At 45.9% G+C, this 17,631-nt stretch overlaps 1 protein-coding gene across 1 annotated transcript in view; it reads right to left on the minus strand.

Moving 5' to 3' along the window:
* Nucleotides 1-2,049: 2,049 nt before the first annotated feature.
* Nucleotides 2,050-17,631, minus strand: part of MFSD2A (MFSD2 lysolipid transporter A, lysophospholipid) — a 52,484-nt gene continuing 36,902 nt past the window's right edge. The window contains exons 10-14 of the mRNA XM_034413434.3: nucleotides 11,988-12,071; nucleotides 10,047-10,159; nucleotides 6,831-6,974; nucleotides 5,539-5,715; nucleotides 2,050-2,260 (exon numbers count right to left, since the gene is read on the minus strand). Coding sequence (XP_034269325.1) covers nucleotides 2,200-2,260; nucleotides 5,539-5,715; nucleotides 6,831-6,974; nucleotides 10,047-10,159; nucleotides 11,988-12,071 — 579 coding nt within the window. The 3' untranslated portion in view covers nucleotides 2,050-2,199. The remainder of the gene's footprint in view (nucleotides 2,261-5,538; nucleotides 5,716-6,830; nucleotides 6,975-10,046; nucleotides 10,160-11,987; nucleotides 12,072-17,631) is intronic.

Here is a 17,631-nt window from a genome sequence, read left to right on the forward strand (position 1 = left end):
TCTGACCACGGGTGTCAAACTCACGGTGTCACGTTCCCGTCACGTGACGTTTGATGACATTTTCCCCCTTCGCAGAGCTGGGGTGGCCATGGACTGCGCGTGACACATCTCTGCGCGAAGCCACACTCTCCTGCGCTCTAGACTGGTGCCTTAAACCACTAGACCGAAATGACTTTTGTTTTCAAAAATCCATTACAATGCTGGACCCCATCCAGACAACTCAGAACATTTTGTTTGGAGACTGAAACATTCCCTGACAGATTGTTTTGCACACCTGGCACAAAAGTCCTCCACAGCTTCCTTGTCATCAGGACACAACTGATATATTGTCACTGCTGCCAGCTCCCTTCCACAGTAGAAACACCCAGCCATTGGAAAGCTTTCTCTCTCTTTCCTGATGCCATCCAAAGAAGAACGACAAATAAGATTAGGGGACTGGAGACTAAAACGTATGAAGAACGGTTGCAGGAATTGAGTATGCTTGGCTTAATGCAGGGGTCTGCAACCTTAAGCACTCAAAGAGCCATTTGGACCCGTTTCCCACAGAAAACACCGGGAGCCACAAAACCTTGTTGGGTGTGGCCAACTCGATGTCACTCACTTCCACCAGTCACATGACCCCTCCCTAGCCACGCCTATCCAGCCGGTCATTAGGGCAGAGAACCAGTTGTTAAAAAACACCGGGAATCACAAAATCCTTTTGACATCTCTCTCTCTCTCCTCCCTCCCTCCCTCCCTCCCTGTCTCTCTCCCTCTCTCTCTGTATCTCTCTATGTCTCTCTCTCCCCACCTCTCTCTGTATCTCTCTGTCTCTGCCCCGACTTGTTTTGGGTATGACATATAGGGTTTCCTGCTTGAGCAGGGGGTTGGACTACAAGACCTCCAAGGTCCCTTCCAATCAGTGGTGGTATTTAATTGGTTCTATCCGGTTCGGGTGAATCAGTAGCGGCGACTGCTTGTGCTAATCAGGCTGTGCTGAAGCAGAAATGGGCCGTTTGCTGCAAGGAGGTAAATTGCTGGGAGGCAAAGGCCAAAGGGTAAAGGCCAGTGGGTAGGTGGGGCTACATTCGGTGTATAAGACACACCCAAATTTTCACCCTCTTTTAGGGGGGAAAAAGTGTGTCTTATACTCCGAAAAATACAGTAAGTTTATAGTCCTATCACATGTATCTTATTTTTATAAAAAACTATTTTTCCTAAGCTCTTTTGCTTCTTTCTTTCGGTTTAGTTTATCTTAACCAGGGTAATGAATGTAGTTTTTTTTTATTAATGATGCATTATCTTGTTTGTTATACTTCACTTACATTTTAAAGAAATATTAAAGAAAAACAGCCATGCTAGTGACATTTTTCCATTTTAATGTAAATTATTAACAAATCTACAGATTTCTTTCTGTACACAATATACAAATAGGAAAACATGACATTTTTATATGTACAGCATTAAGTTACTTTAATTAGCTTCTTCTTGATATATACAAATATATATTTATATATTTATATATTTATACTTATATATAAACGGGAACATCACAGGATGGTTCATTAGTTGCATCTTATTTACAGAAAAAAAAAACAGTACTAGGTCATATTTTGACAAGGTCAAGCCACCGGTGTAATATACACCAAAAAAAAAGCACCATCTGGGCCCATGATAATATAATATATAATGCAATATTGAATAGGAAAAAACATACCAAAATACACTTACAGTACTTCACAGATTTGCACCATTCAGTGGCTGGATTAGTGATAAATAGCATATGTTTAAAAGATATCACAACACAACAGAGTTTTTTTTTCCAAACCAATTCTGGTAAAAGACGCACTGAGATGATGCTTGTTCTAGTTCGGGGTCTTCAAACTTGGCAGCTTTAAGACTTGTGGACTTCAATTCCCAGAATTCTCCAGCCAGCATAGCTGGGAGTTGAAGTCCACAAGTCTTAAAGCTGCCAAGTTTGAAGACCTCTGTTCTAGTTAGAGGTATCTTATTGGAGTACCAAAAGGCAAAGTATGTTTGACAATCGGTGATCCATGGATCCTACTTAAGGCACAACGTCGATCCATATTTGATTTCCAGAGCAGTCTTTAAGGCTTCACAAGTGCTCTCCCATGGAAGCAAGTTTTTCACAGTAAGATGTCATGGTGGCCCCATGTTTTAGAGGATCCCAGAGGGGGGGTAAACCAAGACAAGGTAAGGTCAAACGATACTGGCTAATTCTGTAGAATCTGTCTCGGTGCTACTGTTGCTCTCTTCATCCCTGGAAGAGTCAAAATATAGAAAAGTTAATAAGCACAACATCTTGGTCGGAGCAATTATCTCTAGCAGAGATTCGGGGACTGGGTTCACCAGTTGCCTTAGGCCAGGGGTGTCAAACTCAAGGCCTGGGGGGGCCAGATCCGGCCTGCGGGGTGCTTAGATCTGGCCTGCGGGGCAGCCCTAGAAACAGCAAAGGACCTGCCCATAGTGCCTCTGCCAGTGAAAATGGAGCTTGGGAGGGCCGCGAGCAGTAGTGGGTTGCCCCCGGTTCACACCGGTTCTATAGAACTGGTAGTAAAACCAGCGGGAGGCTCCGCCCACTGACCCTGATGTCATCAAAATGTTTCTGCGCATGCACAGAAGAGCGCACACGCGTGGTCCCATTGCGAACTGGTAGTAAAGGTAAATAGAACCCACCCCTGGCCACGAGCTCCGTTTTTGCTGGCCGAGGGTTGCAGGAGGCCGTCGCAGCCCAAAACGGAGCTCGGGGAGCCCGTTTTCGCTGGCAGAGCTCTTGGGCCATGAGTGACATTGAGCTGACCATGCCTCCCCTGCCCCCCCGAGGTCCAACACAACCTTGATGTGTCCCTCAATGAAATTGAGTTTGACACCCCTACCTTAGGCCATGGGTGTGGTCCCCTTGATTTTGACCCAGCCAAAATTTACTCTACAAAAGATGATTAAATGAATTAAATGGCTTAGTCTATGATGCAACACCTGATCCAGGTCAGTTTGGAAGGGAGAGAAGGAAGATCGTATGTAATATCAGACCAAACCAAAGCTGGGGATTGCTTTTGTGCCAGGCCTAGTATAAAGAATGGCTACCTAAGGAAGGGTAAGCTTAAACTATAGGATCAGGTAGGTGGCCCAAAATCATTCAATTATGACCCATCTCTGCACAAGATAGAACAATATACGAACGCTTCCTAGTCTTCTAAAAAGCCAGGTGCTCACAATCTAATGACAACTGGACAAATCTGAAACATATGAGAAGTCTAGTATAAAACCGGTCAGTCCTAGAGGAGATCAACCCTGACTGCTCTTTAGAAGGCCAGATCCTGAAGAGGAAACTCAAATACTTTGGCCCACCTAATGAGAAGGAAGAACTCACTGGAGAAGAGCCTAATGCTGGGAAAGATTGAGGGCAAAAGAAGGAGACGACAGAGAAGGAGGTGGCTGGATGGAGTCACTGAAGCTTAAATGGACTCCAGAGGATGGTAGAGGACAGGAAGGCCTGGAGGAACATTGTCCATGGGGTCGCAATGGGTTGGACACAACTTGGTGACTAACAACAACAAAAGGCCATAAGTGTGATGGAACATGCACCTGTAGGAGAAGTGGGGGGCGGGGGTTTGGGCAACACAGAACTTTCCCAGAGAGAGACCCACATCAAGAGACTGCACAGTCTCAAGCTGAAAATGGGGGAAGAGGATCACGGTAGCCACACTTAAGAATCTCTCAAGATGTATCTAATCATTTTTTTAAAAAATCATAGCTTTAGTTTGACAAGATTCTGTCTATTAGGTGCAAGTAAATAAAGGACTGGACTCGATTGGATTTCACTATGTCATCTCTGGGCTTGGGCCTAACCATCAGGAAGCCTTGCAAGACTTCTATTTGCAAAAATTAAGGTTCATGAACACTCAGCATTTTATATTTAGTGTCCTACTGTCTGCTCACTTTTCTGGTGCAAAAGTGCTGCATCAGAGAAATGAGATAGTCACTTGTCTCAGAGCCAGAAGCATCAGCTCTATTTTAAGTTTTAGCAATTAAGTAACAAGGATGCTCTCGAACAGAGGTCCTGGGGTTCAGGATTTCAAATGCTATCCATAAGAGGCAGGGGTGGGTTCTAAATTTTTTTACTACCGGTTCTGTGGGCGTGGTTCGATGGTCATGTGACAATTCTTTAGGATTTAGCAGAGGTACTGGTCTACCAGGCTTTTAACTGCTTGCAGAGCTATACCGGTCTACCCATTTGTTCTTGGAGAGTTCCGGTCTACCACCACACTGCCTTTTAACACTGATCAGCTGTAGGGCAGCCCTTTGAAGCCCCACGGCAAGAGTTTAAATAGTTTTTTTTCTTTCTAGCCATCAACTGGGACTCGGGAGGCAGTGAATAGATTGGAGGTGGGACCAAATAAAAGGTAAGAATAACATGGGTGGGGCGGGAGGGCCCAGCTCCCGAACAAAGAGAACCGGTTCTTTCATGTATATGTTAAATGTGACCATTTTTGTTTACTTATTTGGGGTAAAGAAAGGATTGGTGTTACTTATGTCCCACAGCTGCAGAAATCCAAAGGAATTCTTGATTGTCTTTCTGTCCATCCATCCGGGGGTGAAATTCAAAATTTTTCCCTACCGGTTCTGTGGCGTGGCTTGGCTTGGTGTGCGTGGCAGGGGAAAGATATTGCAAAATCTCTATTCCCACCCACTCTGGGGCCAGCCAGAGGTGGTATTTGCTGGTTCTCCAAACTACTCAAAATTTCCGCTACCGGTTCTCCAGAACCTGTCAGAATCTACTGGGTTTCACTCACCCAACTCCAGCATAGCTGGCTGGAGAATTCTGGGAGATGAAGTCCACAAGTTTGAAGACCTCTGGTTTAAACCTGCCGAGTTTGAAGACCTCCAGTTTACAGAGTCAGCATCAGAGGTGGGTTTCAGCAGGTTCTGACCAGTTCTGGAGAACCAGTAGCGGAAATTTTGAGTAGTTCAGAGGACCGGTAATAAAAATTCTGACTGGCTCCGCTCCCATCTATTCTCTGCCTCCCAAGTCCCAGCTGATCGGGAGGAAATGGGGATTTTGCAATTACCTTCCTCTGGAGTCGGGTCGGAATAGAGATTTTACAGTATCCTTCCCCTGCCACGCCCACCAAGACATGCCACGCCCACCAAGCTACACCTACAGAACGGGTAGTAAAATTTTTTGAAACCCACCACTGGTCAACATATTGCCCCCAACAATCTGGGTCCTCATTTTAATCGACCTCAGAATGATGGAAAGCTGAATCGACCTTAAGCCCGGGTCAGGATCGAACTTCAGGTTGCGGGTAGAGTTTTCCTGCAACACTGCAATTCAACCACTGGGCTCCTAATCATCCCACAATGTTTCTTCGTGTTTGCATGATGACACAAGGGATGTCCTTTTGCTTCCCTGTGGATCATCCCAGCTGCCTGTCCATGAAAAGCAAATCTCAGCCCAGCTTCCCTCTTCGCCAGGTGCCCATCCTGAGGAGATCCCTCCTTCCCTTCCTCTCTGGTTGCCTGTGGTTGACCTCTCACCTTAAATCCTGCAGAGCTTTCTTGTTTTTTTTCCGCCTGTCCTCATCGATGGGGTAGAGCTTAAAAAGGAGCAGGCCAAGGATGATCAATGCCACCGGGGCTGCAGAGACGAGCATTTTCAAAGTCAGGTTCACCTCCTCCGGCTGGGAGCAGCCTCGAGTCTTGTATCCTGCAAAGCTGCAATGAATGAAACAGGGGAAGTTGAATAAAGGGACCGGAGGAGTGGTGGGTTTCAAAATTTTTTACTACCGGTTCTGTGGGTGTGGCTTGGTGGGCAAGCCCAAAATATATGTTGCTAAGTGAGAAATTTGTTAAGTGCGTTTTGCCCCATTTTACGACTTTTCTTGCCATATTTGCTAAGTGAATCATTGCCGTTGTTGAATTAGTAACACAGCTGTTAAGTGAATTTGGTTTCCCCATCTGACAATTTGCTTGTCAGAACATTGCAAAAGGTGTTTTACATGATCCCCAGACACTGCACTGTAATGCAATGGTCACTAAGCAAACTGTTGTAAGTCGAGGACTACCTATATCAGTGATGGCTAACCTTTTTGCCATCAGGTGCCAAAAGCGGGAGGAGTGCGGGGGGGTCATGCACGTGCCCACACCCATAATTCTATGCACGCCCCCCTGCATGCACACACAATCCCCTCTCGCGCGACCCCCCACATTTGGCACGCAATGGCACGGTGGGCCTGTTTTTCGCCCTCCCCAGGCTCCAAAGCCTTTCTAGGAGCCTGGGGAAGGTGAAAATGGCCTTCCCCATCCCCACAGAGGGCCTCCGAAGGCCAGAAATGGCCTATTTGCCAACTTCCGGTAGGACCGGAAGGCCCATTTTTTTGCTCTCCCCAGGCTCCAGAGCCTTTCCAGGAGCCCAGGGAGAACAAAAAATGGGCCTTCCCCAGCCCCCCAGGCCCTCCGGAGGCCAGAAACAGCCTGTTTACCTACATTCGGTGGGCCCAGAAGGCCCGAAAATCAGCTGGCCAGTGCACACATGCACGCCAGGGCTGAGCTCACGTGCCCACTGATATGGCTATGCGTGCCACCTGTGGAATGCATGCCATAGGTTCGCCCTCATGGACCTATACTCTTCTCAGAACCTGTCCCTATTTCTTGGAGTCCTCCTCCAATTTACCAGCAACTTTGGTGTCATCTGCAAATCGCTGATAACCAGACCTATGAGTAGGAGAGATTTCTTTTTCAAAAGATTTCTAAAGGGTTGCAATTCCTGGTTCCCAAAAGAGCCGGGATTCTGAATTCTATTAGCCAAAGGGGTGATAGTGAAACCTTACTCTAAACTGAGCGTGGAGATCCCCAGAGACACTCCAGAAGCAAACTTGGTGAAGAAGACGTAGAAAGAGAAGAAGATAGCTTCATGGCCTCTGCAATCCGGGTGCTGGAGGTTGAAGTCATCCACCACATCTGGCAACATAGACCTAATCGAAGGAGACAAGACAGAAACCGACAAATCAGTTTAGCCATAAGGAGGTTCACTAAGGCAGGGGTCTCCAACCTTGGCAACTTTAAGGCTTGTGGATTTCAACTCCCAGAGTTCCTCAGCCAGCTTTGCTAAGGAACAAGACACTAACCAGAAAAGTTGCCACCAAATTACTATTTTCAAAGTGAGTAAAAAGGAAATCACATGGCAAAGGATGATCTGAACTGTTTTTAATTGCTTCAGAATTCTATTCCTATTCCTTTCCGTTCTGTGAGAAGTTTTATATCAAGCTATATTTTATTCTTTATATACTGTTTCTATCTTCCCTTAAAACATTAACAGAATCTACAACGGACTGAGAATCAGCGTCTCCGCTAGATAACTGACAGTCAAGCTGAGACTAAATTAATCAAGTAAAATAGAATAGAATAGAATAGAACAGAATTTTTTATTGGCCAAGTGTGATTTGGATACACAAGGAATTTGTCTTGGTGCATAAGCTCTCAGTGTACATAAAAAGAAAAGATACGTTCGTCAAGAATCATAAAGTACAACACTTAATGATAGTTATAGGGTACAAATAGGAACCAGGAACCAGCCAACTTCTTTAAACCTCCCCCTCAAATAAATTACCCAGACCTAATCCACATATCAAAGGATAAGGTCTGTAAACACAGAGTTAATTATATTAGGTCTCCCAGTGGAACTGCATGTTCACAAGAATAAACACTGTAGACATGCCTACACACATATCTACACAGGCAAACACCCCCCCCTTCAAGTGTCACTCTAGAATCAGCACATAGACACTTCCACACCAGGACAAGCTCCCCTATAAAACTCTGCTGCTGTACCCCATTTCTCTGCAGCTGCCGTTTAAAGGTAAATTGTTTGCTTTTAGGCATAAATATTTCTTGTTTTTCACAGCTGTCTGGATTTCATTTTTATTTAGTCTTGCGCAACCCCGGCTCGAGGTGGAACCCCAAATTATTTTTTGACAGCTCCAACATAACTGACCAGCTTATACTTCAATATATAGTAATAGAGTTGAAATATGATGTAACAACCAACAATGATGTAAATCAGTGATGGCTAACCTTTTTGCCGTCGCGTGCCAAAAGCAGGAGGAGTGCGGGGGGGCGGGTCGTACGCATGCGTGCCCACACCCATAATTCAATGTCCCCCCCACCCCCTGCCCCCCCACATATGTGCACGTAACCCCCCACGCTCCCCTTGCTTTTGGCACGCAACTGCAAAAAGGTTAATGGTGGGCCCGGAAGACCCGTTTTTCGCCCTCCCCAGGCTACAGAGGCTTTCTTGGAGCCTGGGGAGGGTGAAAATGGCCTCCCCCCACTTGAGGCCTTCCGGAGGCAGGAAACAGTCTGTTTACCAACTTCCAGTGGGCCCAGAAGGCCTGTTTTTCACCCTCCCCAGGCTCCAGCTTTCTTGGAGTCTGGGGAGGGCGAAAATGGACTCTCCCCACTCGAGGCCTTCTGGAAGCAGGAAATAGTCTGTTTCCCAACTTCCAGTGGGCCCAGAAGGCCTGTTTTTCACTCTCCCCAGGCTCCAGAGGCTTTCTTGGAGCCTGGGGAGGGCGAAAACAGCCTCCCCCCACTCGAGGCCTTCCGGAGGCAGGAAACAGTCTGTTTCCCAACTTCCAGTGGGCCCAGAAGGCTGTTTTTCACCCTCCCCAGGCTCCAGAGGCTTTCTTGGAGCCTGGAGAGGTGAAAAAGGCCTTTCTCACCCCACCCCACCTGGAGGCAGGAAACAGTCTGTTTCCTGACTTCTGTTGGGCCCGGAAGGCCCAAAAATCAGCTGGTCGGCATGTGCACGTGCACTGGAGCTGAGCTAGGGCAGCATTCGCATGCCCACACATATGGCTCCGTGTGCCACCGTGATTTACATCGCGGATGTAAATCAATCAAAACCCAATATTCAACAGAAACTACATATCAAGGGGGGACCTTGAGATCATCTATCCCAAAGGCCCTTTGAAAGAGGCAAGTCTTAAATGGTCTTTCAAAATCCTAATAGGGATTGCGGCGACTCTTTAGGAGTGATCCCCGTTTTCCTTTGGATACTTTTCAGAGAACTGGGACAGGAATAGAACTGTACAAGTACTCCTTGATTTACAACCACAATTGAGCCCAAAATGTCTGTTGCTAAGTGAGACGGTTGTTAAGTGAGTTTTGCCCCATTTTATGACACAGTTGTTTAGTGAATCACTGTAGGTGTTTAAATTAAGTAACACAGTTGTTACTGTAAGCGAATCGGGCATCCCCATTGACTTTGCTTGTCATATGGCCCGGGACACTGCAACCGTCATAAATACATGGCAGTTGCCAAAAAGCAGGGGTGAAATGCTCCCGTTTCACACCGGATCGCCCGATCCGGTAGCGATGGAGACGGGTGGTTCGGAGAACAGGTAGCAAAAATCCCTGCCCCTCCCCCATTGCCCAGCTGAGCCATGCAATCATCAGAGGCTTTTTTAATTTTTAAAAGCATTTTTTCCACAACCTCTATGGCCGAAAAAATGCTTTTAAAAGTAAAAAAAAAAGCTTCTGATGATCGCGCGGTTCAGCGGGGATCATCAGAGGCTTTTAAAAGCATTTTTTCTACAACCTCTTCAGCTGAAAAGGTTATAGAAAAAATGTTGTTAAAAGGAAAAAAAGCCTCTGCCGATCACACAAGTCAGCTGGGATCGTCAGAGGCTTTCAAAGTATTTTTTTTACAACCTCTTGAGCTGAAGAGGTGGTAGAAAAAATGCTTTTAAAAGTAAAAAGAAAAAAAGTTGGCCACGCCCACTCAGCCTTATTACACCCCCCCATGAAGCCACGCCCACAGAACCGGTACTAACAAATTTTACATTTCACCACCGCCAAAGAGTCTGAATTTTGATCACGTGACCACAGGGATGCTGCAATGGTCGTGTGAAAAACAGTCATAAGTCACTATTTTCAGTGCCGTTGTAACTTCAGACAGTCACTCAATAAACGGTTGTAAATCGAGAACTACCTGTACTGTATATTGAGTTCTGGAAACAGACAAAGATGCTCGACAATTCACTCACCACGGCAAGAGGAAAGCAGCGGCCACGCTCATTCCAGCTGCAACGGCTACCACGTAGGTCATAATGAGGTTGCTTTCCAAAATCACAACCGAGATGAGGAAAGGAGTGGCAGACTGAAGAATGGAGAGAGAAGACGTGGTCAGGAAGCTCACTTTGATTCAAACTTGAATGGACTGACGCAATTTTGCCCCTTAAGACGTCAGAATAGAAATGGGACTTCGCTTACAAAGGGATCTCAAGAAAATTGGGCTCGCTCGAGAGCTAAGAATGACTTGGTCATTAAGGGAAACTTACAGATTTTTCTTTTTCTTCTTTTTGTGGGTGCTTCTTTCCCTTCTTGCCCATGAGATCCTAGCCATAATTAATAGCGGTTTCTTTATACTTGTTCGGATACAAACATGGGTTGAGAAGAAACTTCTCAAAATGTCTATCAATCCATAGATACCGTGTTTATCCGAAAATAAGACCCTCTCTTATATTTTTTTGAACCCCGAAATAAGCGCTTGGCCTTATTTTCGGGGAGATCTTATTATTTTGGGGCACGTGGAGGAAACCAGAGGAAATGGCGGGGACCAGCTGCGCATGTGTTTAAATATTTTCGGGGGGGGGTTATTTTAGCGCATGTGCTCAAAAGTCCGATTGGGCTTATTATCAGGGGATGTCTTATTTTCAGGGAAATAGGATATTTAGACTGAAACTTATCAGTTGCTTTACATTTGACTGAGATAGAAGTCTTCGAACTGGTTCATGCATCGTGCTAAATCATATTTTGACTCATCAAGGTTTCTTGAATAAGCCACCATTGGCTGGTTTCATACTTCACTCTAAATCAGGGGTCTCCAAACGTGGCCACTTTAAGACTTGCGGAGGTCAACTCCCAGAATTTATTTTATTTTTTATTTTATTAGTCCAATTTATATGCCGCCCTTCTCCGTAGACTCAGGGCGGCTTACAATGCATTATAGCAATAGCCTGCATACTTTTTTGTATATACCTGCTTATTAGGGCTTTCGGGCCCCCCTAAGCAGTGTTGTTCTATACAAAGTTGGCTTATTGCCCCCACAATCCGGGTCCTCAATTTACCTACCTCGAAAGGATGGAAGGCTGAGTCAACCTTGAGCCTGGTGAGATTCGAACTTGCACTAATTGCAGGCAGCTGGCAGCTAAGTGCTAGCACTTAACAGCACTTTAGTCCGCTGCACCACCGAGGCTTCATGCAGCCATGCTGGCTAGGGAATTCTGGGAGTTGATGTCCCCAGGTCTTAACGTTGCCAAGTTTGGAGACCCCTGCTCTAAATCACAACTATATATAGCACAGCTGGGTACCCACAGGCTATTCAGACGGAGCAAAATTTAACCAACCACATTATCTCTTAGCCTGTTTTGCACGCAAGACCACGGTGTCTATGGAGATTCTCCTAGGTCAGTGATGGCTAACCTTTTTGCCATCGCGTGCAAAAGCTGGGGGAGTGCGGAGTGGGCACACGCGCACGTGCCCACACCCATAATTCTATGTGCCCTGCCCCCCCACGCATGTGCGTGCAACCCCTCCATGCTCTTCCCGTTTTTTGTATGTGATGGCCCAGTGGGCTCGGTAGGCCTGTTTTTGTCCTCCCCAGGCTCCAGAGCAGTGTTTCTCAACCTTGGTAGCTTGAAGATGGGTGGACTTCAACTCCCAGAATCCCCCAGCCAGCGCTGCTTTTCACCCCTGTCACAAACTATCATAAATGCTTCACCAGGAGCATTTCATCCCTGTCGCAAACTATCATAAATGCAGGCCAGTTACCAAATGCCCAAAATGCAGTCACATGACCATGGGAGGGGGAACAGTTATCGTAACGCTGAAATTAAGTCGTAAGTACCTTTTGGGGGAATCTGTGGTAACTTTGAATGGTCACTAAGCGACCGGTCATAAGATGAGGACTATCGGTATTCACTCACCGAGATGCCAATGTAAACAGCAGTTTTCTTCCCAAAACGTATAAGGAACCACTGCCAGAAAGGAATGGTCAGTGTGGCCGAGAGCTGCAAAAGAACAACAAAAGAAAAAGGAAAGAAAATTTATTATAGATGATATTTGACCTACAACCACAACTGGGATCACAATTGCTGTTGTTATGCGAGGTGTTGTTAAGTGAATCACAGGCCATTTTATGACATTTTTGCCATGGTGGTTCAGAGAATCCCTGCATATGTTAAGTGAATCACAGAGTCAGTAAGCAAATCTGGTTTTCCTCATTGCTTGTCAGAACCTGGTTGCAAACGGTGATCTGCAACCGTCGTAAGTACATGCCAGTTGCCAAGCATTTGTAAATATATGCCGGTTGCCAAAATTTTGATCACATGATCAGGGGGCTGCTGCGATGGTCATAAGGGCGAACACCGGTTGTAAGTCACTTTTTTCAGCACTGTCGTAATTTCAAACAGCCACTAAATGAGGACCACTGCAAGTTGAGGACTAACCGTATTTAAGTCAACCAGATCAGTGGTGGGTTGTCCCTGGTTTGGACCGGTTCGCAAGAACCGGTAGTAAAACCGGTGGGTTTTTTTCTTTTAAAAGACTTTGATGATCCCAGCTGAGTTGCCTGATCGTCAGAGGCATTTAAAAGAAAGAAAGCCTCTGCCGATCAGGCAACTCAGCTGGGATCGTCAGAGCCTTTTGAAAACATTTTTTTAACAACCTCTTTGCCGAAGAGGTTGTAGAAAAAATGGTTTTAAAAGTTAAAAAAAAAAAAAGTTGGCCAAGCCCACGCAGTCACATTACCCCACCACCAAGCCATGCCCACAGAACTGGTAGTAACAAATTTTACATTTCCCCACTGCCCCTTTCCCTTTCTCTTGGTTTCATTCTTTTTTCCTTTTTAATATTCATAAAAAACCAATAAGTAATATTACAGTGGAGACCTCAGTATTATGTACCAAGCTCAAGATACAAATCCTTATGATGTTATAAAAAATAATTGCACGCCTTTTGCAACAGGCTATCAGTGCCACTTATTTTTAATTGTACGGTTCAAGCAACCTTACGTTCGTTGACATCTCAGAATTACAGTTAACATTGATATAGACTTTCCCATCTTATCTTTAAAGCTTTAAATTATCTAAATTAGCACGCTGTTAACAATTTCTAATTTATATTTTACCATTTTTTCTCTCTACTGAGCTACTATCTGCATTCTTTTAACATATTATTCGCATCTTATAATGCAATAAAACAATTAACTGCATACACAAACAGAGAACCAAGCTTTCCCCATTGAACAGGCTAATATAAACTTTCCCTCACCCATTTGAGACTTCCTACTTCCGTGATGGCGAACCGGTGGCACGTGGAGCCATATCTGTGGGCATGCAAGCGTTGCCTTAGCTCACCTCCAGTTCATTTGCGTGCTCTGGCCAGCTGATTTTCAGGTCTTCCGGGCTCACTGGAAGTCGGGAAACGGGTCGTTTCCGGCCTCCAGGGGTTGGGGAAGCCCGTTTTCACCTTCCCCAGGCTCCTAGAAAGCCTCTGGAGCTTGGAGAGGGTGACAAATGGGCCTACCAGGCCCACCGAGCCATCGCGTGCCAAAAGTGGGGGGACTGCAGGAGGGGTCACATGGGCATGCACGGGGGGGGGAGGTGCATTGAAGTATGTGTGTGGGCACACACACGTTCGACCCCCCCGCACTCCCCCCGCTTTTGGCACGTGACGGCAAAAAGGTTAGCCATCAGTGTCCTACTCTTTGACCTAGCCTGGTTAAGAATTTCCATATAGCAGTAAGATAATCTACCTCTCTTCTCTACTCCATCATAAAGTAGAGGAGCAGAAAGGCCGACACCATTGTCTACAGATAATCCTCGACTTACGACTGCCATCGAGCCCAAAATTTCTGTTGCTAAGAGAGTTTGTTAAGTGAGTTTTGCCCCATTGTGCGACTTTGCTTGCCACGGTTGTTAAGTGAATCACTGCAGCGGTTAAGTTAGTCACACGGTTGTTAAGTGAATCTGATTTTCCCTGTTGTCTTTGCTGGTCAGAAGGTTGCAAAAGGGGATCACGTGACCCCCTCTCCCCCTCCCGGGACATTGCAATCATCATAAATACGAGTCAGTTGCAAAGCATCTGAATTTTGATCACGTGACCCTGGGGATGCTGCAATGGCCATAAGTGTGAAAAATAGCCATAGGTGGCTTTTTTCAGTGCCGTTGCAACGTCAAACGGACACTAAATGAATGTTTATAAGTCGAGGACTACCTGTAGACCAGAAGCGGGTTTAGATTCCCCAAAGAAGGAATTTAAGTTTGATGACATGAGGCAGCTAGAGATTCACAATTAGCTTTGCCTTAGTCAGTTTTTCTTGCTTGTGTTTAGTTTTTGTTTTATTTTCAGTTGATGTTCAATATATTATGACAACTCAGGAACTGGACTAATTCAGGCACTAAAGGTAAAGGTAAAGGTTCCCCTCGTACATATGTGCTAGTCGTTCCAGACTCTAGGGGGCGGTGCTCATCTCCGTTTCAAAGCTGAAGAGCCAGCATTGTCCGAAGACATCTCCGTGGTCATGTGGCCAGCATGACTCAACACCAAAAGCGCACGGAACGCTGTTACCTTCCCCCCAAAGGTAGTCCCTATTTTTTCTACTTGCATTTTTTAAGTGCTTTCGAACTGCTAGGTTGGCAGAAGCTTTGGACAAGTCATGGGAGCTCACCCTGTCACACAGCACTCGAACCGCTGAACTGCCGACCTTTCGAACGACAAGCTCAGCATCTTAGCTACTGAGCCACCACGTCCCTTATGAGACAGCTAGAGATTCACAATTAGCTTTGCCTTAGTCAGTTTTTATTGCTTGTGTTTATTTTTTGTTTTATTTTCAGTTGACGTTCAGTGTATTGTGGCAACTCGGGAAACGGGCTAATTCAGGCACTAGGTGAAGCATTTTATGAGAACACAGTAAGAATGTGCTTTATGCCAAAGTCACAAGGGCTGTAGGCTGAAATAGGAAAGCAACGTGGCTCCTCTGAGCATCCATATATTCTTTTATGCCTGCCAAACTCTCTCCTCCACCTGCTGTTTGTGAAAAGTTTCTTCTACATCAGGGGAAAAAAAAAAAACTTTTCACAAACAGCAGGTGGAGCAGAGAGCGATATCGACGTGTTTCAATTCAAAGCAATGCCCTCCCCTTTAAAGTCTAGCATCATTTTTATATTCAATCACACTCTTGGACCGGCATACAGTAAGCATTCTTAGGAAATATAAATAGCAGCTGTTAGCAAACCAAAGCTTTGTTTAGATATCCTATCCAGGGGGAAAAAAGACAAAAAGCAAAAGCATGAGAAGAGATTGGCCATCTACTCTTTGAATAATGCAAGACGGCTTCCGATGACCGACCCTCGTCTTTTCATTCCCCCACCACTGTGGCCCAGACAAAGTCTTAATCTCCCAAGGAAGGGGGGCTGGGTGGGGCGGCGGCGGCTGGGGATTGCAATGGCTCTTTGGCTGAAAGGGACTAAGTGTCCCTCAACAGCTTCTCTCCCATTCATGACCAGACTGCTTAAAATATAAAAGTTGAGCCGCTGACGTCCATTGGAATGAGCTAAAAATGGCTGCTTTGAAGTTGCTATTCCCCATTCAGCGTGTCTCTTCCCCAAAGGCTGCTCTACATATTAATAGCATCTCAGAATTCTGGACGGCAAAAAAATGTCTCAGCGGGGAAGGTGGCTGCAGCTTTGCATACAGAAAACTTGCATATTAGCCTCTCCCTTTTGTGACATTCTGGCCCATTGGCAAACGGGGAGATTTTCTTTCAATGTGGGGAACTGAACTCTCTCGTCCTGCCTGGAGTAGCAACAGTCTGACCGCATTGGAAAGAAAAAACAGAGGAGAAACGAGACGTTTTGAGGAGAAACGAGCCGTTTACGGGGGCATTTTTGTTCTCATCTTGGACGCATCCTATGGTTTTGATCCTGACCTACTTCTAAAGATTCACAATGGTGTTACTACCACCCAGGGGTGAAATCTACTTACCTGCTTTACCGGTTCGAAAGTGCGTGCATGTGTCACATGAGCGCGCATACCTTCTGCGCATGTGCAAAAACTTCTGCCCATGCGCAGAGGATAAAAACACATTACTTCCTGGTTAAAATCAGGAAGTAACGACACCCAGGCGGGTGGGCGGAGCTTCGCACCGCCATCGCTACCGGTTCTCCGAACCACCTGCCACAATCACTACTGGATCGGTCCGAACCGGGAGGATTTCACCCCTGCTACCACCGCTGGAATAAGGAGAATTCAATTTACAACCATTCTTTCAGTGACCATTCGAAGTTACAACAATGACGTACAACTGCTCCTCTCACTTACGGCCAACATAGCATCCCCACAGTCAATCATGTGAGCAAAATTCAGACACTGGGCAACTAGCATGTAGTTGCAGCATCCCAGGGACAGGGGATCGCCACTTGCGACCTTCCTGACTGGCTTTTAGGAAGCTAATGCAATAGGAGAAGCCAGATTCACTTAACAACCTCATGATTCACTAACGACTGCAGTGGTTCGCTTAACAATCATTGCAAAAAAAAAAAACTGAGTGCAGCGCACTCAGCAACCGCCTTGGCTCAGCCATGGAAATTCTGGCCCCAATGGTGCTTGTTTGACAGACAGTAATAGCGGTTGGATCACATCCATGCCCATAAATCTCACCTTGCTTCCCTTTATTGACACCGCTCACTGCTTGTGCATAAGAGGGACCCTTTAGCCATGTTCCAACAACCCACTGACCTGGGTCTTGAGTTAAACCTAACTTTGGGGCAGTGGTAAAATCCAAAATTTTTTACTACCGGTTCTGTGGGCATGGCTTGGTGGGCGTGGTGTGGCTTGGTGGCTGTGGCAGGGGAAGGATACTACAAAATCTCCATTCCCACCCCACTCTGCGGCCAGCCAGAGGTGGTATTTGCCGGTTCTCCGAACTACTCAAAATTTCCGCTACCGGTTCTCCGAACTACTCAAAATTTCTGCTACCGGTTCTCTGAACTACTCAAAATTTCTGCTACCGGTTCTCTGAACTGCTCAAAATTTCCACTACCAGTTCTCCAGAACCTGTCAGAACCTGCTGGATTTCACCCCTGCTTTGGGGTCATGCAGAATGCACTGACTGGACCATAAATTAATCAGAATGGCTGGGTAAATGCAATGTTCTAAAGGCAATTAAAAACACAAGACAAGCTCAAAGCCAAACAAACTTCACGAGTTTGGCATGTAGGTTTGAAATTGACTTGGAAAAGCTTGGAATGGATGTGTGTCTGAGCATGTGCGTATGTGGGGTGGGGGTGGGGGTGGGGGTGGGGGAAACGACCATGTTAAATTTTTTCCTCTGTCCCCCATTCAAAGAGGGCGGTTTTTGAGAAGAATGTGGGAAAGGAAAGCAAATTAGCAAATTACGGGTGGGAGTTTGCAGCGCTAAATCCGAGGCCTGCTGTCAGCTACAGTTCAGAGTCATCCCTTCAGATGACTTGCAAAGTTGTGGGTTATTGCTGTTTTTTTAAAGCATGTTCTCTGTTTTGATGGGTTTGGAAATTGGATTCCCCCAGATGGATGGATTAGTTTAGGATC

This window comes from Pantherophis guttatus, chromosome 10, assembly GCF_059756535.1.
Source record: "Pantherophis guttatus breed Tessera chromosome 10, ASM5975653v1, whole genome shotgun sequence".
Lineage (NCBI taxonomy): Eukaryota > Metazoa > Chordata > Lepidosauria > Squamata > Colubridae > Pantherophis > Pantherophis guttatus.